Raw genomic sequence first — 24,110 nt, 5'->3', positions numbered from 1 at the left:
ACCACTCTCCACCTCACCAATTAGTTAACTACCTTCCACACGCCCTCCATACGCCAGCACACTCCTTCCACACGACGACCTGGATGCGACACGCGCTGTTTATTCAATAAGAAACTAAATAGCATGACAAGGTGCATGCGTCACCATCTATGTTGCATGCAGACGCCAGCTCACACGTTGTGCATGCAACAAGAGATGCCGGAGATGAGGAGTAGGAGGCGGCGATGCAGCTTTGCAGGAGGGTGACGACGGGCGTGAAGAGAGAAGAGCGAGGGAGGTGGACAGTGCTGGGGATAAAAAAGAAGATAGGAGAGAGGGAGGCAGACGAGCAGTGCAGCCTCGCAGCTATCCCACACGGCAGCGGCGAGGTGGTGTAGGCCGGGCAGGGATGGCGGTGGAGGCGTGAAGGAGAAGACGGGAGGAGAGGGAGACAGATTTTGCATTTGTACTTTTTAAAGAATTGGGTCAAGCCCATTTAGCAAAACCTAATTCAGACCCTGGGGAGGTAATATTAATTTTATTTAGTAACTAATTATTGAAAAGTTTATAAATTTTTCTTTTGTAAGAAATTTTATAAAATTATGAATTCATTAGCTTCGTGATAAAAAAATTTCTTTTTTAAAAATAAAAGATAATAATAGTTTAGAGTTTAGAGTTTTCATTTATCATGACAAAATTGTTTTGTTTTATCATTTTATTCCCCGTATAAATATTTTTCTTTTGGTTTGAATATTTTTTATAAGAAAACATGATAACTGTTTTTATTTTCTGAATAAAAATGAACAATTATTTAGAGTTGCGTATTATTAATACTATATGTTTTGAAAAAGGAAAAATCATTGAATAATATTCATATCAGTTTTTCTAAAATTTTAGACGTTAGGATTGAGAATATTCAGAAAATAGTAGTAAATGAAAACATAAAAGTCAACTTTGACATATTAATAATAGTAATAGTAATACTGTTACATAGAAATAATATTTGTATATATCTTAGTAAATTCTTCATTTAGAGTTAAACAAGATAAATATATTTCTATTCTTTTAAATCTTCATATTAATTTGAATTTATATTTTCTATAAATTTATTATATATTGTATTCATTATTTCAAATTCTTATGTCCTGTGCTATGGTGTTAATACTAGTAAATTAAAAATTGTAGAGCAACAAAACAGCCATAAACAGTTAGCAGAAAGTTCAAGCAACCACCTCAATAAACAATAGTACTTAAAACAACTGCTTTTAAAACATTCTACAAAAACTCAAGACTGCCAGATGACAATTATACGTATAACTTCAGAACTAAAATAATATATTTAAGAAAGGTTTCATTCCCAGCCAGTCGGGGCAATGTCCACCGGAGCAGCTGCCGGTGGAACTACAGTTGTTGCAGCATCAGCCGGAGGGGCCACAGCTGCATCCCATCCATCGGGACCTAAACACATAAAATGAGTTTATTACAATCATATAACAAGAGGAACCCTTTTAAATGACAACTAGAATCAAGCATTTTATATTATACACAAACCATGCCGTAGTTTCATGTTGTAAAGTTATACAGTTCCAAAACAAATGGTTGACATAAAACAAGTTATCACTTCAAGCCAAAGTTGAAAATTTAAACATATCTAAGTATTGCCATTTTTTATCCAATTTTTCAAATTTCCCCAAATTCTCCATACCCTCCCCACTAAAATTCTTAAATATTCCACCTCAAAGTTGTATTAAGGCAACGAATCAACAATATCATTAAAGAAAGGATAACCTGTTTCAGCAGCTGCCCAACCATCGGCAACTGGTGCAGCTGCACCAGCCAAGTCGGGAGCCCATTGAGCCTCTGGGATTTGAGCAGTAGACCAGTCGCCTCCAATAGCAGCAGCACCGTAATCAGCATAATCAAGAGCTGGAGCTTCCTCCTGTTCCTCTTCCTTAGCCTCCTCAGGCTCCCTATAGAAGAACAGATCCACCTGTAGGAAATGATAGTAAGATGGGACAGTACAAAGACTGTCAAGTATATTGTACTTTTCGTTTCACATCACATACATGTGGACATCAAAACCAAACATCAACTTTCATGCTGTAGGCGAACAAGTATAAAATTATGAAATATACTAGTAATATAAAACAGATGATTTCCATTTGCAACACAGAGCTTCAAAGCATCAGAATATGTCATGTCAAACAAAAAATCTCAATATATTCCACTCCTGAATCTTACCATAATATCCCATTTGTGACCAGGAGCAATGACACCACGCATCTGAAGCACCATCCTGGCCAGAAGCCAGAACAGACAGCCAATGCTGTGTTTTCCCTTGTTATTGGCAGGAATTCCAATATCCACATATCGCATAGGCGAGTCAGTATCACAGAAAGCAATTGTGGGGATATTGTACAAAGCAGCTTCTTTGATAGGCTGTACAAGAATTTAAAATGTTAGAGCCAATATTGAATACAATGTGACATGAACATCGTTACACAATCACAATTAGTAGCTCACCTGGTGGTCAGTTCTTGGGTCAGTCAGAATCAGGAGCCTTGGCTCGCTGAAAGTAGTCTGGAGCTGATTGGTGAAGGTTCCAGGTGTGTGACGCCCAGCAATAGCATTAGCACCAGTGTACTGAGCAAATTTCAGAACGGCTCTCTGACCATAAGGTCTAGCAGATTGAACAATGATGTCCTGGGGATTCTCAATTCCAACAATGACTCGGGCAGCCATCTGCAGCTTCTCCCATGTCTTCCCAAGATTGATGATGTAAATTCCTAAGTGGTATAAATAAATTAAAACCAATATCAACAGCCAATCAATATAGTGAACAAATTACAATATATGTGAAGTATCAATGAAGAAATCATGCATACACTATCAACAAGTAATTGGATTCGGCATTACAGTTTAAAATCCATCTTTAAGAAGACACTACATTTTTTTTACCGAATATAACACAATTCAAAGACGCATTCCTCACTGACTATGACAGAACGAGGTAATCCTAGTGGTCAATTTGTTGAAATCTACTGTTTGTTTGACAATCATATTAACAGAGGTCAAAAAGCTTCATAAACACGTACCAATCGAGTCTACTGAGTACTAACTTCCTAAATTGATGAAACAAGAGAAAATCAACAGACAATTAAAATTCAAAAACGTTGCAAAATATATAGAAAATCAAGCACTACAGCGCTTGAATTATGAAACAAAATACAACAGCGCTTGAATTATAAAACAAAATACAACAGTGATTGAAGAGCAGGCATTATGGAAACATAAGAAGCAGTTCTAATGACGACATTCAAATGAGACATCTCGATTACCATCGTTGCGGCGCTTAAAGGCGTAGCGCTCCATCTGGAAATCGCAATTTTTGGTTCCGAGATGAACCTCGGCCGCCAGCATGAGCTGAATGTCGGCCTCTCTTGTGGAGAGCACCCTTTGATCAGCCATGGTTGAATGCTCTTCGCCGCTCCGCTCAAAGGAGTATTGTATTTGTTGCTTCTGCTATAAACCCTAATCATCGATATACCTATATATGCCTCATTACTTTTCAGTTGGGCCGTTTGGGAAGCCCAATAATTTGTTTTAATTGTAAAAAATAAAAATTAATCTCCGTTCACTCGCCCATTCTCAGGGATCCATCATGGCATCAACATGGGTCATGGAGAATAGTAAATAGGTCCATCGTACCCTACGTAATTATCAAAAATTATATAGGAGTTTAATAATACTCCATTAACATTATTAAAATCTTTAATTTAAGACTATGGAAGGAATTTAGTACACTATACTATATTTTGTATGAAGAATTATTTCATACCTATATTTGCCTCATTACTGCTATAAGTCGTTGTACACCTTCCAACTTCCTTTAGGCTCTGGATGTGGGATATTATACTCAACAGCCTCCTCGTCCCCTCTTCCAGTGCCACTTCTCCTGTGCATTCATGTGCAAAATGCATGAGATCATTGGTTCATATTCACATACGCTTTAACTATATAACAAATGTAAGTTAATCTAGTATTTTTATAAATTATTGATAGGGTATGTTTAGCATGATATGTTAGGCTAAGGTGATCTTATTTAGGCCTGCTTAATCGGTTCTCCGGTTATCGGGTACCCGGAATCAAAACCGGAACCGACCGGGTAATTGAGGAACCGGGAACCGATTTACCGGTTCCGGTTCTAATGTTTCTAAAAAGTTCCGGTTCCGGTTCTACCCGGAACCGACCGGTTCTTACCCGGAACCGAATAATAAATCAATTTTAGATTTTCAATTTTAGATTCTAATAGTATTATGAATATCAAATATAAATATACTACAAAACTATCCCTAATAAATAATAATACTATAGGATCTTAATCTTACGGTAAGTTTAATCCCTTTGGTTTGATTTGGATATTATTGTTGGTTTGATATGGATATTGTTAACAGTATTACTTGTTTTTTTTTGTTTTTACTTTTTAGACTTGGTATCATTGATTTGGAATTTTGGATGTTGTTGTTGGTTTTGATTTAGTCGTTTGGATTTTGTTTAAATATTGTTGGAATGTCGGTTTTGGTTGTACACTAGTTATAGTATTTTGTTGTGTTGATTTTATTTTTTAGGTGTTATAATTTTTTGGTATTTATTGAATTATTACTTTTAGGAATTGGAATATTGGATGATAAATATTACTATTATCATGTTGATTTGTATTTTTGTGTGTTTATTTGAAATTTTAGGTATTAACTACTATATTTCTAGATGTTGAATTATTTAAAAAAATTTAAAACGAAAACTATAAATCGGATCCGGTTCGTAACCGGAACCGACCGGATCCGGTTCCGATTCCGGTTCTGAGATTCATGAAAATTTGTAACCGGGTATCCGGTCAAACCGGACCGGATAGAACCGGAACCGATCGGTTAAGCAGCCCTAATCTTATTAATCTTGGTCCAACAATATAATACAACTACTACCAAGTAGCCCAGTTCCCTAAGCTTCGAGGCCCAATATTGTTTTGAGGCCCGAGTCAAAAAAATCTAAAATATATTGTTCTCTCTCATTTATAGGTAAGTGATTAAATGAATTTAATTTTTAAAGGTCGTATCATGGTAGATTCAAATCGAGATCTTTGTCTTCAGGAAATATATTATTATCTTCAATGTATCAATGACGGCCTCTTCCCAAAATAATTCTGCATGTAGTTCATACATAACCATTACAAACTATACTTGCATTTCTCATAATAAAAATCCTTAGTTCATCCTCCCTCATTAATCTTGCAAAAAAATGTTATGTCATGTCATCGTGTCAATGGCACATATAGAGTATAATTCAAGAGTTTAACTTTTTATAGTACATAACTACATAAGTACATATGGAGCTCGAAAATAAAATGTATATTTCCTCAAGAATCATAATAAGTGTCGATAAATTATAATTATATTCTAAGATTGCACATGAATGGTTTCGTGGTGTAGTTGGTTATCACGTCAGTCTAACACACTAAAGGTCTCCGGTTCGAGTCCGGGCGAAACCAATATTTTTTTTAATTTTTATTTTCAAAATCTCCGTTTTTCAAATGTCTTTTTTTACACAATTTCTGATGCAGTTGCTTTTTAGTCGCATACAATATTTTTTTATAGAAATTATATTTTAATCAAATGTGAAATACAGATCATTTCTTTCCAAATGTTCGAATTTTAATATTATCCTTTTATATTTGTGGTGCTGTTGGGCTTTATAATAGATGCTTTTTTAGTTGACAAACAATACTTTTTTATAGAAATTATATGTCAAACAAGTGTGAAATACACCGCAGCAGTGACGACCAGTGTCACGCCAACCAAAAATTGGCAGTGGTATTTAAATTTTAAGTTGACATTAAATAAGTAAGAAAGTCAGAGAATCTCGTAGTAAAGAATTTTCCCACAAATAATGCGTAAATATTTTTCTTTTCCAAACAGTTAAAAGCAACATACGCCGACCAATTGTTGTTGAGCCCGAAATCATTGGTTTGGTGGTGACATGAGAGGTGACACTGAGAGGTGGAGTCGAATTCCTAGATTCAATTAATTCACTTCACTCACATTTTATCATAAAGTCAATATAAAGAAATGGATCACATATTCTACTAACTTTTATATTTTACTAATCTTTACATTTCTTAAAACATGTACTCACACTAAATGTGACTTCTAATATGGAACGAATTTGGTAATTTTTTTCTTTTGGGTCAAATAATAGATTTCATTTTAACATGGAGTAACAAAATTTTAAAAAAATAAATTCAATATGGTCCACATTTTATACATCATGCATACTCAACTATTTATTGTCCTTTCTGTATTTTCTTAAATATTTCCACCTTTATTCTATAATAATTCAATAATAAATAAAAGAGTTGAAAAGTAAGGATCCTATTCCAAATTTAGGTGACACTTTACTGGCCCAAAGTCATGATATAAAAAACAAAAACTAATTAATTATTTTCAACCTACAAACTAAGATTCTCCAATTATTCCTGCGAATATTCTTATCAAACATAATTTTTTCATAGAAAATGACAATTGCTTGCTTTCTAAGCTCGTATAAGATCTTTCATTAATAATAATTGTGACTAATTACCTATTTTTATGTATCCACAATAATTATATTATCAAACAAAATCTAAATATATTTAGCACTATGCAAAAGTGGACTAATTTTATTAGTTGTTTTTCTATAATGGTTTAATAGAGAGAGGGAAAAAATAATTCGTCTAAGGTCTCGTTCAATTAGGGATTAAGCTACTATTCCCTTTGTTCACGAATATGAGTCTCGTTTTTTCATTTTGGTCCGTCCGCAAATAGGAGTCCCGGTTCATAATTACCATAAATGGTAAAAAGGCCCCACATTACACTAACTCATTCCTCTCACATATCATTTAAAACCAATACATACAAGTGAAAATATACAAGTGAGACCTATATTCCACTAACTTTTTTTCCACCCACTTTTTTTCTTGACATTTCTTAAAATCCGTACCCGATAGAAATGAGACTCTTATTCGCGGATGGATGGAGTATATAGGAAGAGATAATTATAACTTTAAATCAAGGATCTCAATAAAACTAGTCCTAGTCTTCAAATGTTTTAAATTTGTTGCAAAATTGAACATTGTACTTTATCTTCCGAAAGTTTTGAGGTGAGATTATACATTCATCCAAGATTGGGACTTAAAATTGATTGAAATTTCTAAAATTAATTATCAAGACAATAACCTATAATAATCAAATTAGGACATCCTTTCTACAATAAATTATCAATCACTCTTCGAGGCCACAAAATGAATTAGTCCGTGGTCCTTAGAGCGTCTCCGGTGACGCCCCTCCCACTAGGACTTCCACTAGAACTTTTCATGCACTAGGACTTCCCACTAGAACATCTACTAGGACTTTCCGCAATTATTCAATTTACGGACCTTTTTATTTACGGAATTAAAATGTCGACACGGAATACGGGAAAATTCGAATACTTCATTAAAAAAATTACATAATTAAAAAAAAAAATTACATAATTTAAAAAAATATTACATAATTTAAAAATAAAAGTTTCCGGCATTGCTCGGGAGTGCGAGGCTTTGCCCCAGACGGTTTGATTGTAAGGTAGGCCTCACTAATGCGAAGCCACATTCGGTCAACATATTGGTTCGGCCCAACATAGGGATCCTCTACTACACCGATCCAGGCCTTCGCAAGCGCGGCATTTTCCCACACGGTCCAGATCGTCCTCTTCTCCCGCTCATCCTCACCCTCCTCCTCCTCTGCCCCCCTGTGCGAGGAAGAGCTCGGGGCTTTGCCCTTGCCCTTACCCCCGCCTCTGGCCTTGTCCTTGCCTTTGCTCCTGCCCCTTGCAGCAGGCTCCGCCTCATCGAGAGTCTCACGGATCGGCGATAGCCCCAACTCCGCTCCCAACTCCTCAGAAGAGAAAGTCTCGATGCCAACGTACTGAGTCTCCGGAACAGTAATTAGGGGAATCATCGGCCAACAAATCTATATATGGGCGATAGACAGATTCCCTAGGCGTCCTCGGGCTCCTGTGCTGCATCGACCCACCCACCGCCATATTTGGCGGCGTACCGCCCATCCCCACTGCCCCGGGCATCATCCCACCCACCCCCGCCATATTTGGCGGCATACCACTCATCCCCGCTGCCCCTGGCATCATCCCACCCATCCCCCGCCATATTTGGCGCCATACCACCCATCCCCGCTGCCACGGGCATCATCCCACCCATCTGACTCATCCAATTGTACATATTGTAGAACATTTGGGGAGTCATCCCCGCCATCCCCGTCATTTGGGGATTCATCCCTGCCATCTGGGGATTCATCCCCGCAAAGTTTCCCTCCGTTCCGGTGGGAATCGTGGGTGTGTTTCCTCCGCTCGTGGTGGGGGAGTTCCTATTGTACTCCATTGTAGTAGAAATGAAATTTGTAGATTTAGAGAGAGAAACTTATCAACACAAGAGGTGTGAATGAAATGAAGTTCAACGATCCCTATTTATAGAGTTTTTTTTTTTTTTTTTTTTTTTTTTTTTTTATAAAAAAATATAAAAAATCGGATGTCCGCCCGCCCGTGGGTCGGACGTCCGAGCCCATCCAACGGGTGTTGGGGACGGGCGTGGGCGCCCTTCTTCTTCACTACGGCGGACGTCAACGACGTCCTACCACGACGTCCGCCATTGGAGAAGCTCTTAAATGAAAATAGAGGTCATCACACATAAAATAAAGTAATATATATGACAAATATGAGAAAATCACCAAAATTTAAATTTTATATCAATTTCACAACTTAGAAAAGTAATACTATCATATTTTGAATATTGGTCTCAATTATCTCATAGTAGGATGTAGCATACGGAAATTACTATCTAGGCAAAACATTTAACTATTTAAATGACAGAGTTTAATACCCATAGTCAAACATATATTTAATTTTTACAATAATTGTGAAAGTTCATTGTTATAGAATAATTGTGAAAGTTCAAAATTATGATACAATATCGTAATTTGAAGTAATGATTAACCAGAAATTAACTACTTTTGATATTTCCTCAATTTGCAGTTATATTTAGGAGGACATTAATTTCAAATCTTTTTTCCATTTTATAGTTCAAAACCTTAATTTTCTTTTCCCCCACGAAAAGAAAGAAAACCACTCTTCCAAACCACCGGTTTCGACAAAAACCGGTTTTGAAACGCTTTTAAATATTGCCTCCTCTTTTCATTTCTCTTCACTAAACCACCTTCTTCTCACCACTCTCTTTCGCTCATTCACCAACCAAGGTTTCAGTTTTCGAGCAAATGGCCAAGATCAAGATCGGAATCAATGGTATATTACTAGATCTACGCTTTAATTCTAGTTAAATTCCGTAGTTTCATTATATACGTGCTGTTTCGCTTCAGCTTCATCTGCATTGTTCCGATCTGTTGATTCTGCTCCGTTTTGTGTTGTTTTCTCAGGATTCGGTAGAATCGGCCGTTTGGTCGCGAGAGTCGCTCTGCAGAGGGACGATGTCGAGCTTGTCGCCATTAACGATCCATTCATCACCACCGAGTACATGGTAAAATCGCGTTAATTGACAAATTATTAGTAGATTTTGAGATCTGCTTGTAATCGAGGGTTAGAGATTAATGCTGGTTGAATTTTTTCCCCTGCAGACGTACATGTTCAAGTACGACAGTGTGCACGGCCAGTGGAAGCACCACGATGTGAAGGTGCAGGACGAGAAGAGCCTTCTCTTCGGTGAGAAGTCCGTCCGAGTCTTCGGATGCAGGTTCTAGTTTGTTTGCTTGTTTTCGATTATGTTTCGATGTTTTAAATTAACTGAATAGAATGAGGGAATTGATTTGTTTATGGCTGCTGGTTTACAGGAACCCTGAGGAGATCCCATGGGGCGAGACTGGTGCCGAGTATGTTGTGGAATCTACTGGAGTCTTCACTGACAAGGACAAAGCTGCTGCTCACTTGAAGGTCGCTTTTTATTCTGTTTCTGAATCCAATTTGATAGCAAAATCGTTCAATTTGTGTTTCATTTTCTTTGATCTGTCGGCTTGTGGTGTGTTTATTGAACTTAATAAGTCTATATGGTTAAGATCTGAATGTAATATGCATTGTCAAACAATATTGATTTGAATTTCATGATTAGATCTTAGATTTGCTTAACTTTGATTGATTTCATGATTAGATCTTTTAATGTGCTTGTTATAAGTGATTGATTGTGTTGTGGATGTTGAATTTTGGGGAATTAGGGTGGTGCCAAGAAGGTTGTGATCTCCGCCCCTAGCAAAGATGCCCCAATGTTTGTTGTGGGTGTGAACGAGAAGGAATACAAACCCGAGCTGGACATTGTTTCCAACGCCAGTTGCACCACCAACTGCCTTGCTCCATTGGCCAAGGTTATCAACGATAGGTTCGGCATTGTTGAGGGTCTCATGACCACTGTCCACTCCATCACCGGTATATTCTGTTTGCTTACGTTTGTAGATTGAGATTGAATTTAATCTTACAACTGTCGTTGATCCGGTATTTGTTTGCATTCAGCCACTCAAAAGACTGTTGATGGTCCCTCAAGCAAGGACTGGAGAGGCGGAAGAGCTGCCTCATTCAACATCATCCCCAGCAGCACTGGAGCTGCCAAGGTATTGTGTTCATTCATTCATTCATCATATTTCCTAGATTTGATACTACATTATAGAGATGTACTAATTGATATGTTGTGTAGGCTGTTGGTAAAGTGCTTCCAGCTCTAAACGGAAAGCTGACCGGCATGTCATTCCGTGTCCCCACCGTTGATGTCTCAGTTGTCGACCTCACGGTCAGGCTAGAGAAGGAGGCCACTTATGACGAGATCAAAGCTGCCATCAAGTGAGCTATTTCGTTTGAAGAATGTGTGTTTGGACTTTGCTGAGAGTGTTATCTAATAATGTTGTTTGTTATTCGCAGGGAGGAGTCGGAGAACAAGCTCAAGGGCATCTTGGGATACACCGAGGACGACGTGGTTTCCACGGATTTCGTTGGCGATAGCAGGTCGAGCATCTTCGATGCCAAGGCCGGAATTGCACTGAGCAAGAACTTCGTGAAGCTCGTGTCGTGGTACGACAACGAGTGGGGATACAGCTCAAGAGTGATCGATCTGATTGCTCACATGGCATCTGTTGCATGAAGATGAAGGCCTTTTTTCCCCCTCTTAATTTCATCTTTCCGGCATTGTTTTGTGGCATTTCCCTTTCTAGTTATGACCGAAGAGTCGAGAGACTTGTAATAAATCATGTGACTGCACCTCTTTTTAGCAGTTATTTGAGTCGTTACCTTTAAATGAATTTTCCCATGATATTCAACTTGTCACTTTTTTTTTCAACCAATATTCATGTGCTACTTATTTACAAGTACTACTACTCCCTCTGTCCCAAGATATTAGACTCACTTTTTTTGTGCATATTAATTTAGTAGGTTTTGTTTAGTAGTATAAGTGGAATTGGTAGTAAAGTAAATTTTTACCATAAACAGAAATGAGTCAAATATGTTAAGACCATCCAAATAGTATATAAGTCTAATATCTTGGGACGAAGGAGTACTATTTAATTATGATAAATTAATAATCCATACTAAATGGAGTAATAGGCAATGAACCAAACTTGTAAAGACGGTACAAGAGAGTAAAATAAAATGAATCTAGAGTGCTAGGTGTTAAGCAACAAGATGGATAACATTGGTCTGAAGAGCAATTTTCCGTAATTTTCAAGAAAATCAAGTTCAAAAGTTTGACAACGAGTGCGCAAAAATGTTATAAAATACTAATAGTATAAGTTTTAATTCTTAAAATTATTATAACACTTGCTCCCTCCATCCAATAAAAATAACATATTTTAAGCTGTAACATGGTTTTGTAACACAATTGGTAAAATTAAAATGGAAAATAAGTACCATGTCATCAAAAAATAAGTTCACAAAAATTATCTGTGTATGATATAGTGGAAATACTTATGTGGGTTTATTATGGACGATTGAAATTAATGCACACGAAGGTTCATTATGTAGGAATGGGAAATAGCTCTTCACAGCCTAATACCAATGTTAGAGCATCTCCAATGCTATTAGGCCAGCCACTCTCTCTCCCTGCCACGTCAGCAGCACTAAAGATCCACCTGCCACATCAGATTTAGGCCAAGCATAGGCCAACAATAGGCCAGCCGCAAAAAAAATAATTCAAAATATACTACATTTTTACGGAATTAAAATTACGATTAAATTACGAAATTAAATTTACGAGACATATACGGGAAAATTCATTAATTGCATTTAAAAAGGTACATAGATAAAAAAAAAATTACATTTAAAAAGGTACATAATAAAGAAAAAAAACTATCGCCGTGCAGTCCTCCGTGCCCACAACTCTTCAATTATATCCTTTTGGAGTTGAATATGAGCATCCACTAGGCGCATGTCGGCAAATTCCTTGAGGCGGTCGGCTTCATCGAGAGGTACCCCACGTCGTACGTTAGGGGTGGCCGTTCCGTGGCTTGGACCGGCTTCATCGTCATTGGCCCAACTAGTCGGTTGTACGCCTTCGTCTTCGACGATCATGTTGTGCAGGATAATGCAGGCGTACATTATTTGGGATACGCATGTGACGTCCCACAAACGCGTTGGACCCTTAATTGTCGCCCATCGAGACTGGAGCACATCAAATGCGCGCTCCACGTCCTTGCGCGCCGACTCTTGTCGTTCCGCAAAGTAGGCCTTCCTTTCATCACTTGCGTGCCCGATCGTCTTCACAAAGACAGACCACCTAGGGTATATCCCATCCGCCAAGTAGTAGCCCATATCATGCCGGTTGTCGTTGGCCACAAACGAGACGGCCGGACCGACGCCCTGGCACTTCTCGTTGAAGAGGGGAGACGAGTTCGGGACGTTGAGGTCGTTGTTCGACCCGGCTACCCACGCCCCAATGCGCCAACGATACGCATAAATAACTCCCCGCGCATTCTAAAACGCCGTCGGAACATGTGTGCGGGAAATCGCGGGTTCTCCGAAAAGTAGCCGTCATACCATGCCCGCTGATGTGCGGCGGCGTGATCTCGATCAATCATTGCTCGGTGGTGGATAACCCGTGGAGGGCGAGGTATCGCCTGTCGTTCCACCCTACGCATGTACCGCTCCATCTCGCGGTTCATGTAGGCCTCCATAGCCTCGTTCATCCTCCGTTCGTACTCCTCAGCATCCCCACCACTACCACCACCGCTACCACCGCGTACTCATCGCTCGATGATGCTCTTGTACGGAAAGTTAGAGAGAGAGAAAACTCGTTAAAACAAGCGGTACAAATGAAAATGAAACTAAAATCACGTTTATATAGGTTTTTTTTAAAAAAAAAATTAAAAATCGGCGTTGGCCGATCGGACCGCCACAATGGCGGCCAGCGCATCGGCCAAGCCCACACGCAATCGGCTAGCCTTGGCCGGTTTTTTCGCCGAAATTCGGCTAGCCTACTCCAATGGTTCGGCTAGCCACGTCAATCGGCTAGCCGGTGGCTAGCCTACCATTGGAGATGCTCTGACTCTACAGGTTAAACTGCTAAAGGGAATTTTATATATCACAAAATAATGATTTAGTAGTAGTACTGAATGAGAATACGTTAATATTATAATTAAGTAAACAGCTTTGACATCTAGGTTTCGTGGTGTAGTTGGTTTTCACGTCAGTCTAACACACCGAAGGTCTCCGGTTCGAGTTCGGGTGAAGCCAATTTTTTTAAGTGGGACAAATTTTGGTGGACGAAGTCCGGAGGTAGTAATTTTTTTATAATTATTTTCAACGGATATGGAGTTGAAATGTAGAGAGCTAAACCCTAAGCCCAAAAAACAAACAACACTTATTTGTCTATGTAAATACCCAAGTCATACTCAAAATTTATTAAGTACTGGAGTATTTGCTTATTTTTGAATAATACTTTAATTTTTTTGTTTGAGTTTATTATGGACGATTGAAATCATTTATTTCACATACCTTATATCAGATTAAATGAAATAAAACTTTCAAATTACCATCTATCATTCCTCTTTAACATTTACATTCAGTTTTTAAGTTTCTGATTAATGGTTGAAATTATAGTGCTGTAAGTAAAATTTGAAAACAAAATAGGTCTTAGTACAGTAGAAAATAATCGGAAGCAAGAAAGGCTCAATCCAGCCGAGCAAAAATGGCAAAATTATACCCAAATATGATTCCTCTTTCGCAACAGCTGAAATCCAAATAATGCAAAAATTGTAAATAAAATCACTTTCAACAAACAAACATTAATGCATACCAATTGCAGCAATTCTAAATAATTTAAAAGCAACTTCTAATGAGTCTAGAATACTTAGAGTCTAGATGAGAATTGAGAAACATCGTGAGCATATTCAATATAATTAATAATGTTAAGCAAAAACCAGTGCGTAAGAACAGATTATAAAAAACAAAAGGACTAGAATACTTCCAAAGTGAAAAACTAAAAACATCTAGCATCCAAAATTCGATTATAACCATATAAAACGCGAACAGATTAATGGTAGGATTTCTGGAATCTCTTACGCGCACCGCAACCTCAAAACTTATTCGGCTCACTAACAAGAAGGTTTCATTCCCAGCCGGTCGGAGCAATGTCCACCGGAGCAGCTGCTGGTGGAACTGCAGTTGTTGCAGCTTCGGCGGGTGGTGCCACAGCTGCATCCCATCCATCGGCACCTACACATATTATTTAAGATTCGAGTTTATTGCTATCATATAAAGAGAGAAAATCTATTACTAAAAGACATCTCCAATTAAACAATTTTTTTATCCACAAACCATGCCATATTTTCATGTTGCAAATATACAGTTCCAATACTAAGGGTTGATATAAAAACTAGCCATGACATCAAGCCGGAGTTGAAACAATTTACACATATATCCGTAGTTTTTAGGTTGTAAGCTATAAAAACCAAGGGTTGACGATAAAACTAGTCATAACTTCAGCCCACAGTTAAAAATTGTAGTATTCATCATTTTGTTCTTCAATTTTTCATATTTCCCCAAATTATCCATATACGCCCCACTAAAATTCTTAAAATCTCCGGCATCAAAGTTGTATTCAGACAACAACCCAACAATATCACAAAAGAAAGGATAACCTGTTTCAGCAGCTGCCCAACCACCGGCAACTGGTGCAGCTGCACCAGCCAAGTCGGGAGCCCATTGAGCCTCTGGGATTTGAGCAGTAGACCAGTCGCCTCCAATAGCAGCAGCACCGTAATCAGCATAATCAAGAGCTGGCGCTTCCTCCTGTTCCTCTTCCTTGGCCTCCTCAGGCTCCCTATAGAAAAACAGATCCACCTACCAGAATAGAAAATGATAATAAGATAAGATGGGACAGTACAAAGACCGTCAAGTATATTGTCCTTTTCATTTGAGATCACATGCATGTGTACATAACATAAACTCTCAAAACATCAGAATATGTCATGTCAAACAAACAATCTCAATATATTAGTACTCCTGAATCTTACCATAATATCCCATTTGTGACCGGGAGCAATGACACCACGCATCTGCAGCACCATTCTGGCCAGAAGCCAGAACAGGCAGCCAATACTGTGTTTTCCCTTGTTATTGGCAGGAATTCCAATATCCACATATCGCATAGGCGAGTCAGTATCACAGAAAGCAATTGTGGGGATATTGTACAAAGCAGCTTCTTTAATAGGCTGCACAAGATTTTTAAAACATTAGAGCCAATACTGAATACAAATGCGACATGCAACATTGTTACACAATCACAATTAGTAGCTGACCTGGTGGTCAGTTCTTGGGTCTGTTAGAATCAGGAGCCTTGGCTCGCTGAAAGTTGTCTGGAGCTGATTAGTGAAGGTTCCAGGCGTGTGACGCCCAGCGATAGCATTAGCACCAGTGTACTGAGCAAATTTCAGAACAGCTCTCTGACCATAAGGCCTAGCAGATTGGACAATGATGTCCTGGGGATTCTCAATTCCAACAATGACTCGGGCAGCCATCTGCAGCTTCTCCCACGTCTTTCCAAGATTGATGATGTAAATCCCTGAGTGGTCAAAAAATTAAAACCGATATCAACAGCCAATCAATACGGTGAATAAATCGCAACATATTGTAAAATACCAATGAAGACGCGTTACAGTTGAAAATACAATTCGACGTCGCATTCCTCATAAACTAATGCAGAATGAATAATATTACAAGTGGTCAATTTGATGATATCTACTGTTTCTATGATATTAATATTAACGAGAGCTTCATAAACAAATACTAATCGAGTCTACCAAGCACTAACTTCCTCAAAGTGAAGAACCAAGAGAAAATCAATACACAATTCAAAATTCATAAACGGTGCAAAAAACATAAAACTAGGTAAAATCTAATAATTATGATAATTTTTAATCTTTTAGCATGAGGGCACTTCGCTGCAAAGGTAGACTAAAGAGCAGCTTGTTTTTACTTGAAGCTTTTTGAAGGAAACACATTAAAATGGCGTAACCTTGAGTCAGAGGCTAAGCATTCGTTGAATTGTTAAATGTCTTTTAGAATCTATAGAAGTGCCAGAAGATTATATTTTGATTTTTCAGTGTACTTAGCAGTTGCATACGTGGTTGTTGTCATCAATGTTTCAGTTACTAACTGGTGGAGCGTGAATCCAGAATGTTATAATCATTTGATCATCAATGCTTTGATTATCAGTGTAATTTATACGCATGTTTTTGTTTACTGTTTACATGATTATAGTGAGCTTTTAAAGTGGTTAGGTTTTTCTATAGCTGCAGGCTTCAAAAACGTAAGATCGTCTTCCTAAGCCTTCATGGTCGTTCGTGGCAGAATCCTCGCTGTATTCAACAGTTTCCCTCTGTTTCCATCGAAGGCTCGTTTTGCGGTTGTCTCGAGGAGCTTCTTTGGTCGTTTGTTTACTTCAGATGTTTCTGCGCTAGATGGTTATCCCTTGTCTGGCAATCTATCGTCTGAGCAACCCGAAAAATGTGGAGATATGAATAGGAAGCATGATATTAATGTCATCATCAACAAAGTTCTCAATGCACAAAGTGAATCCGAAGTCTTCCAGTCTCTGGCACAAGACATTGAGTGTAACAAGATACAAATCACGCACAGCTTGGCCACAAGGTTGCTTCATCGTTTTCAAGATGATTGGAAGTCTGCAATTGGTGTTTTTAGATGGGTGGAAACATGTCAAGGGTATAAACTTTTGCCGGAACATTATGAAAAATTAGTGGATGTATTGGGAAAGATGAAACAAATGGAGAAGATGAAGGAACTAGTTGGGGAAATATGTGATAATCATCTCATTTCCCTCAATACAATAGCAAAGATGATGAGGAGATTGGCCGGTGCAGGAGAATGGAAAGAAGCTGTCAAGATTTTTGATGAGTTAGAGAAATTTGGATTGGAAAAGAATACCGAGTCTATGAACATACTTCTTGATACCCTCTGCAAAGAACACAAAGTGGAGCAGGCGCGTGAACTATTCTTGGAGCTGAAATCACATATTACACCAAATGCAAACACCTATAACATTTTTATCCATGGATGGTGCAAAATAAAGAGGGTTGAGGAGGCAGAGTGGACTATCCAGGAAATGAAGGGGCGTGGTTTTCGCCCATGTGTCATCAGCTACTCTACCATAATCCAATTTTTTTGCTCGCAATGCAAATTCTACAGGGTTTATGAGCTGCTTGACGAAATGGAAGTGCAAGGATGTCCTCCCAATGTTGTTACTTTCACCACCATTATGAATTCTTTTACGAAGTCAGGTTACATAGATGAAGCATTACAGGTAGCTGAGAAAATGAAAGTAGCAGGCTGCAAACCCGATACCCAGTTTTATAATGCGCTGATACATACCCTAGGGAGAGCTGGCCTTATAGAGGAGGCATTAAATGTTTTTACTAAGGAAATGCCCAATGGTAGAATTAACCCAAATACTTCAACTTTCAATTCTATGATTGCTATGTTTTGTCATCACAAACAAGAGCAAAGGGCCCTGGAGTACCTTGGGATTTTAGAACAGTCACCATACTGTAAACCTGATGTTCAATCATTCTATCCGTTGCTGAAGTTGTATTTTCGAGATGGGAAGACATGCAAGTGCTTGAATCTCGTAGATGACGTGGTTAAGAAGCACCATTTATGTCTTGATCTGGCAACTTATACTCTTTTAATCCATGGATTCTGCAGAGGAAACAAATACGAGAGGGCATACCAGCTTTTCAAGGAAATGATAGGTCAAAATATAAAACCTAGATATGTAACATGCTCATTGCTTTTGAAAGAAATGAGAGAGAAAAACATGTATGGTGCAGCCGAGATGATTGAAGACGTTATGAAGAAAATGAAATCGCCTGGACAGAAAAACTGCAGGTAAAAAACTTACTACTGTATCTGGAATAGTTGCCCGATCTCTCCCAGCTGATCATTTATTGAGTGTGTTTGTGTCATGATATCATAGTTTAATATAAATCACACCCTAGGGCAGGAGAAAGGAAACTCTTGCTATGGTTTTGCATATAGTTTATTTGTACAAAGAGGTCATCTTCGAGCTCCCAACTGTGTTGTTGTAATCTGTGTATTTCTCCTCTTGGTGCATCAAAAATATATCGAAGAATAATGCTTGATAAGTGATATCAAAGTATGGATGGACTTGATATGTTGGATTCATTGAATCTTTGAAGTCATTACTTGTTTTCATTGTTGTTAATGTAGACTAACAACCATTGTGCCTGTGTTTGATCTGAATCCACCGCTGATCTTGAAGTTAGGAGAGTCGAGTAATTAGACAAGTGTGTGAGTTTACACTAAAGAATGAGTTGTTGCTTCATTAATAGAATTGGCCTCTGTGCAGCAATCCTGCTTCTAATGAAGTTTGAAAAATGCTCATTTATAGAATTGGCCACTGTGCAGCAATCCTGCTTTGACTGAAGTTTGAAAAATGTTGCTCGATGGGAGAGACAGGGCAACCAGATAAGTTAATGTTTCCATGACATGTCCCATCAGGGATGGGAACTGCATTCCAAGTGAGATCAGTCCAGATTCGTGTTAGGTGGGCATTTGGCGCATAATGTTCCAAGTGGTGGTTGGAGACTTGGAGCCATCTTACGAGATATTGAGCCAGAGCCAAGACTAGAACCTTTAAAATTCGGTAATGCCTACAGTGAGAGATGTATTTTTCTGATCTTTGCAGCACCTCATTTATTTTTCTGATCCAAGTACATATATATGCTCTTGCAGAAAATTTGAAAGCAAAGACAAAGGCATCAACATCCTGTGGAGATATTTTGGTTTATAATGAATTATCAGCCCAACATACTACCATCAAACATAGTGTACATCTGCATATGCTAACAAAGAAAGTTTCAAAATTATCATCCAATTTATTAATTTCAATTTAGATTAGTGCACCTATATAATAAATCTGCCTCTTTGACCTTGGTAGTTATTTAGGTGTTGGACTGTAATTACAATGTTCGATTTGATGAATTAAATAAGTCTGAATCTTATGAATGTTGTTTGGTTGAGTAGTTAATGCCCGGTATTTAATCTCTGGATAATGCTATGTAGAATCAGTTTTGTGTTATGTATCTTGGTCTTACTCCGTGACAAATTTAATCTCAAGTAATCTTGAACCAATACAGTTTTGAACAATCTCACAGAAATTAGTGTTCTCTTTTTGTCTTTCCCCTCTTCCTCTTTTCTTGTGTGAATTTTACCTTCTTGATGAATTGCTTATGTTTTGCTGATCCCATGAATTCCCATTCTTTCTGAGCATTTAACTTCATAATGCTCAACTTTTAGTGTTTCAGTTGATCCCTCCAAAAAATAACATTAACAATCTAGTATTATTCGTGATTTTCTAAGCGATTAAACTATTTTTAAAATATAATTTGGAATATTCATGATAATTCTTCACAATATACATGGCTTGTTTTTCAAAGTTAAAAAAATTGTGGAGTGTCACACCACATGGGAATACTCTCATTTTTATTTTAGATGTGGGAATACTTGGATGCATCGTATGAGCTCAGAAAATAGGAAAAGAATTGGCAAATACATAAATTACTTGATCAGCTGGTCTTTCAAACCTAGAAACATGACATATCAATTTGAAGTACCAAAATGACTAAAACCACCTGCTTTCAATAAACTAAAATCTTGGTTTAACATCAGATTCTCTCAGTATAGTATTATTTAAAGGCTAAAACTCAATACAAACGCATGCGGGCGAGTCGACTCATGGTGAAAATCGGGAGGAGCTTCTTACATGACCATTCCTCCATCAATGGTTAGCACCTGCACATTATAAAGAACCAATCTGGTTTTAGCACTATTAAATGCATTACCAAGACAGGTTTTGCCGGTGCCTTATTAGTGCAGTAAGGCTAAGTGGTTGATCGGTTACAAACCTGTCCAGTGATGTAGCTAGCGGCAGGGCTAAGGGCTAAGAATTCCACCAACCCAGCGACTTCCTCTGGTTGACCGTACCTTCCTGAATTTGCATAGCAAAGCAGTTAGTAAATGTAAAATATTTTCATATCAACGTGACCTTGAGAAAGAGCAATTGCAATTGACATGCCAAGATAAACAAATATGCATTATCATTGATCACAGCAGTCATCATGTCGATATGACTCACTAGAGTAACTTTCAACCTAGAGTAAAACACGTAAAAATGAGTGTCTAGTGTCTGGGCAATGATTAGAAGGAGACGTATCATGGTTTCCAAAAACCTGTTCAACATGGCCAAGAAAGAGATGGAAGATAGAAGATGGAATCTGCCTCATGCTTGGCAAAGAGCCAAAGAGTATGAGTTCAGATACATTTGGAAACGATTAATGGCATGTATTGCAGTTTTCTTGTGTCGCAAAGAAAGGGAGAATGACATGTATTTCACTGATTAGGATCAGAGAAATCAACTGACCCAATGGGATGGCCTCCAATATCTTTTTCTCAAACTCTTCCCCGAGCTTAGAAGTCATGTCAGATGCAATGAATCCAGGAGCAACAGCATTCACCTGTTAATATAACCATACATCAATTTTCAAAATTCAGCATGCAGCAGACTCAAGATGTATACAATTTGCATAACACATAAAGACAAACCATTTTAGCAAACTCACGGTAATATTTCTGCTTGAATATTCCTTGGCAACTGTCTTTGTTAGTCCAATTACCCCAGCTTTTGCAGCACTGTAGTTGGCTTGTCCAACATTTCCAACAAGACCAACGACAGATGAGATATTAATGATCCTTCCCTATATATTAAAAAATGAAGATATCAATAAACCTTCTTTCCTATAGAGAAAAAACTACATTGCATAAAAAATTGAACACAGACTGCATAGTGGAATAGTAACTTAAGAGTCACAGAATTTGTTTAGAACATTCTGAATGGAACAAAGATATAAACAAGGAGTCGTAATAGCCAATTACGTGTTCAGAGGTTCTAGTACCACTACCCACTAACATAATAATAGTATTATTAAAGAATCCACAAAAATAGAGTACACAAATGTGCTCGGCCAGAAACTAAGAGGATATATTTACAACAAGAAATGAGCTCATGGACACAACCAAACCATTGGGAAACTAAGTGTACTAGTTACCTTTTTCTTCCTCATCATAACCTTGGCAGCTGCCTGAAGAGAATGAAAATATCAGAATTAAGTTCTATATAAGTTTGGGCATTACTATCAGCAGGCATAAAGGAGCTGTGGCAAATTGACCTGTGTGCATAGGAAAACTCCAGTAAGGTTCAGATCAATGACCTCCTGCCATTGAGATGTCTTCATTCTCATCAGCAAACCATCCCTTGTAATTCCTGTGATTTATTCACGTATTTACAACCAAAATATGGATTTACAACAAAAAAAAGTGGATTCTTCAATTACCTGCATTGTTGATCAAAACATCTACAGTTCCCCATGCATCAACTGCCTGCAGGAGAGACATGATTGAGACAATGACACATGCAGCATAAGGTGAAAAACAACAGAATAGGAGAATTTCTCACAGTTTTTATCATTGAATCCACATCTGCTTCTTTGGAAACATCTCCCCCGAAAGTAAGAGCCTGTCCACCTAATGCTTCTATCTGCAATAAGTACCAATTATAAGTTTAGCATTTACATTAAAGCAACAAGAACTCGGTATAGCAACATACTTTGCAAGAATCCTGGTAACATCAGATTACGAATTCTTATTTTCTCTTAAGAGAGCAGGTAGCCAAGATGCATGCGCATGTATTTCACAAGGATGGATTGGGGAAGAAGGGAATACGAAAACATACGAAGGATTTATATGAACATGGATTTTTAACATATACTTTCTCGAAGAAATAAACGATGATCAGTCACATTATACACTAACCACTCAACCATAACCTTTAAGAGGATTTTAAAGTCTGGGCTTGAAAATTTTGGATTTGAGAATCCTTTTTCCAAAAAATAATAATTTGAATAATAAGCTCAATAAAGATTCACTGATGATGGGGTATTTTTTTTCTTGCAAATCTCTATAGAGTTTTGAAGATAAGGTAGGAGGGTATGAGTCACAACCCAGATATCTGGTATAACAAATATTAGTTCTAAGAAGTACATCATGTGTTCATATAAGAGGTAAGTTACCTCTTTGCAAACTTGTTCTGCCTCACTTGATGACCTGGCATAATTAACTAAAATCTGCAGCACATCTTGCCTAATTAGTTCAAGAGATAATATAAGTGAAAGAGAATCCAAATCTCACAAATCCATACCATATGTCAAAGCAACATACAACTAGTATATTTAACTAGATGATAAACTACATTCAATTGACTCAGTAATCAGTAGTATTATATTCAACTAGATGATAAACTAGTATATTTGATTATTTATTCATCTAGCTGGATGAAAGCACAAAAGTTCCTCCCACAACAGTAGCCGGGCCAACAAAAACAAAGAAACTAACACAGATAATGTTACGAGTTTTCAGAGAATAGCTAGCTAAAAGAAACAATTCATATACTGGTCCCCTACTACAACTCGATTAATCACTGACAAATAGCATCAATCCCTCTAATTGCAGAAAGCTAACGCAATAAAAATAGACGAACAGGAACATCATAATGCAAACATGCCCGGCAATGAAACAAATAACCCAACCTTGCAGCCAGCTTTCCCGAGAGCCAAAGCAACAGCTTTGCCGATTCCTCTGGAAGCTCCAGTGATAACAACAACAGGAGCTTCCACCTTCTGCGACGTTTCAGTAGCCGCTTGTTCGGTAGTTGCGACGTGCGCCTTCATACCTGCATTAATAACTCAATAAGACACAACGTTGAAAATCGAGGTAAATAATTGATGCAGCAACCACCATTTCTCCAACACTGCTTCTTCCCCTTTTACCACCAATTAAAATAATCAATTGATAATTTGATTCGAGCTGAATGAGGCAGACATTTACCTGAGGAAGGAGCGGCGCGAAGAGATCGGGTTTGCAGATCGAAGGAGGCAGGAAATTTAAGAGGCAGAGAAGCCTGGGTGAAATTGGAGAGTTTAGTGTGGGAAATCCCGGCGGCATTGAGGGAGAGGAGGGCAGATCCGGCGGCGGCCATTGTGGTTAGAAGCGCGGGGCGGAGGAGGAAACGAGAGGAGAGGAGAGTCGCCACTGAGGAAAAATCACAAACAGATGGAGTGCTTTGTTTTATATAGGGAAAGTGGGAGCTTGGGTATTTCCGCAGCGACTGTGTTGTCGATGACAACTATGTCCATTTTTTTCCGTTTGCTTGGGTGGTTTGGATTTATTGTGCCTTTGCATTAAATAATTTGTTCATTATTGTGATTCAAAACTAGTACTACTACTTTGTTACAAATATGAAGTATTATTGTTACAAATACAATATACGAACTCATTTTCTCTACAAATTGAGGTTTGAGGGAACTAACACATGTTTAAATGCGAAACAACTAGAATATAAAAACAGAAAAAAAAAAAAAAAAAAAAAAACTGAAGGAAAATAAGTAGAGTATGAATTAGAACTTTATTAAATGTGT

General features: G+C 38.0%; 5 protein-coding genes and 1 non-coding gene across 8 annotated transcripts; 3 read left to right on the top strand and 3 right to left on the bottom strand.

Moving 5' to 3' along the window:
- Nucleotides 1-1,212: 1,212 nt before the first annotated feature.
- LOC125215573 (40S ribosomal protein SA-like) lies at nt 1,213-3,509 on the bottom strand. Its single transcript, XM_048117028.1, has 5 exons — nt 3,318-3,509; nt 2,503-2,765; nt 2,221-2,418; nt 1,768-1,969; nt 1,213-1,437 (listed from the first exon to the last, which is right to left on the bottom strand). Exons 1-5 carry the CDS (start codon nt 3,445-3,447, stop codon nt 1,331-1,333), a joined length of 900 nt encoding a protein of 299 aa, XP_047972985.1. The 5' UTR covers nt 3,448-3,509; the 3' UTR covers nt 1,213-1,330.
- A 1,941-nt stretch (nt 3,510-5,450) lies between these two features.
- On the top strand, nt 5,451-5,524 carry TRNAV-AAC. The gene has a single exon. It is a non-coding gene; the product is annotated as a tRNA-Val (tRNA).
- A 3,696-nt stretch (nt 5,525-9,220) lies between these two features.
- Nucleotides 9,221-11,364, top strand: LOC125215842 (glyceraldehyde-3-phosphate dehydrogenase, cytosolic). The gene is made up of 8 exons (XM_048117409.1): nt 9,221-9,360; nt 9,492-9,592; nt 9,690-9,805; nt 9,903-10,002; nt 10,281-10,488; nt 10,573-10,670; nt 10,754-10,896; nt 10,975-11,364. Exons 1-8 carry the CDS (start codon nt 9,333-9,335, stop codon nt 11,192-11,194), a joined length of 1,014 nt encoding a protein of 337 aa, XP_047973366.1. The 5' UTR covers nt 9,221-9,332; the 3' UTR covers nt 11,195-11,364.
- Nucleotides 11,365-14,410: 3,046 nt separating this feature from the next.
- Nucleotides 14,411-16,122, bottom strand: LOC125216687 (40S ribosomal protein SA-like). Its single transcript, XM_048118447.1, has 4 exons — nt 15,843-16,122; nt 15,558-15,755; nt 15,183-15,384; nt 14,411-14,757 (listed from the first exon to the last, which is right to left on the bottom strand). Exons 1-4 carry the CDS (start codon nt 16,059-16,061, stop codon nt 14,651-14,653), a joined length of 726 nt encoding a protein of 241 aa, XP_047974404.1. The 5' UTR covers nt 16,062-16,122; the 3' UTR covers nt 14,411-14,650.
- Nucleotides 16,123-16,633: 511 nt separating this feature from the next.
- On the top strand, nt 16,634-19,587 carry LOC125216957 (pentatricopeptide repeat-containing protein At3g04130, mitochondrial). 3 transcript variants are annotated; one of them, XM_048118748.1, is made up of 3 exons: nt 16,634-18,447; nt 18,929-19,225; nt 19,315-19,587. In XM_048118748.1, exons 1-2 carry the CDS (start codon nt 16,877-16,879, stop codon nt 18,951-18,953), a joined length of 1,596 nt encoding a protein of 531 aa, XP_047974705.1. In that variant the 5' UTR covers nt 16,634-16,876; the 3' UTR covers nt 18,954-19,225; nt 19,315-19,587. The 3 variants fall into 3 exon arrangements, with proteins under 3 accessions (XP_047974705.1, XP_047974703.1, XP_047974704.1); XM_048118746.1 differs by having other exon boundaries at nt 16,635-18,447; nt 18,971-19,225; XM_048118747.1 differs by having other exon boundaries at nt 16,637-18,447; nt 18,988-19,225.
- A 525-nt stretch (nt 19,588-20,112) lies between these two features.
- LOC125208874 (3-oxoacyl-[acyl-carrier-protein] reductase 4) lies at nt 20,113-23,826 on the bottom strand. Its single transcript, XM_048108370.1, has 11 exons — nt 23,521-23,826; nt 23,223-23,365; nt 22,707-22,760; nt 22,094-22,174; nt 21,972-22,017; nt 21,807-21,901; nt 21,687-21,719; nt 21,201-21,335; nt 21,002-21,095; nt 20,487-20,569; nt 20,113-20,373 (listed from the first exon to the last, which is right to left on the bottom strand). The coding sequence occupies exons 1-11, from the start codon at nt 23,669-23,671 to the stop codon at nt 20,341-20,343; spliced, it is 948 nt and encodes a 315-aa protein (XP_047964327.1). The 5' UTR covers nt 23,672-23,826; the 3' UTR covers nt 20,113-20,340.
- Between the last annotated feature and the right edge of the window lie 284 nt (nt 23,827-24,110).

The sequence above is a fragment of the Salvia hispanica genome, chromosome 3 (genome assembly GCF_023119035.1).
Source record: "Salvia hispanica cultivar TCC Black 2014 chromosome 3, UniMelb_Shisp_WGS_1.0, whole genome shotgun sequence".
NCBI classification, from domain to species: domain Eukaryota; kingdom Viridiplantae; phylum Streptophyta; class Magnoliopsida; order Lamiales; family Lamiaceae; genus Salvia; species Salvia hispanica.
Note: the sequence above shows the minus strand (reverse complement) of the source record. Positions and strands in the feature narration are given on the sequence as shown.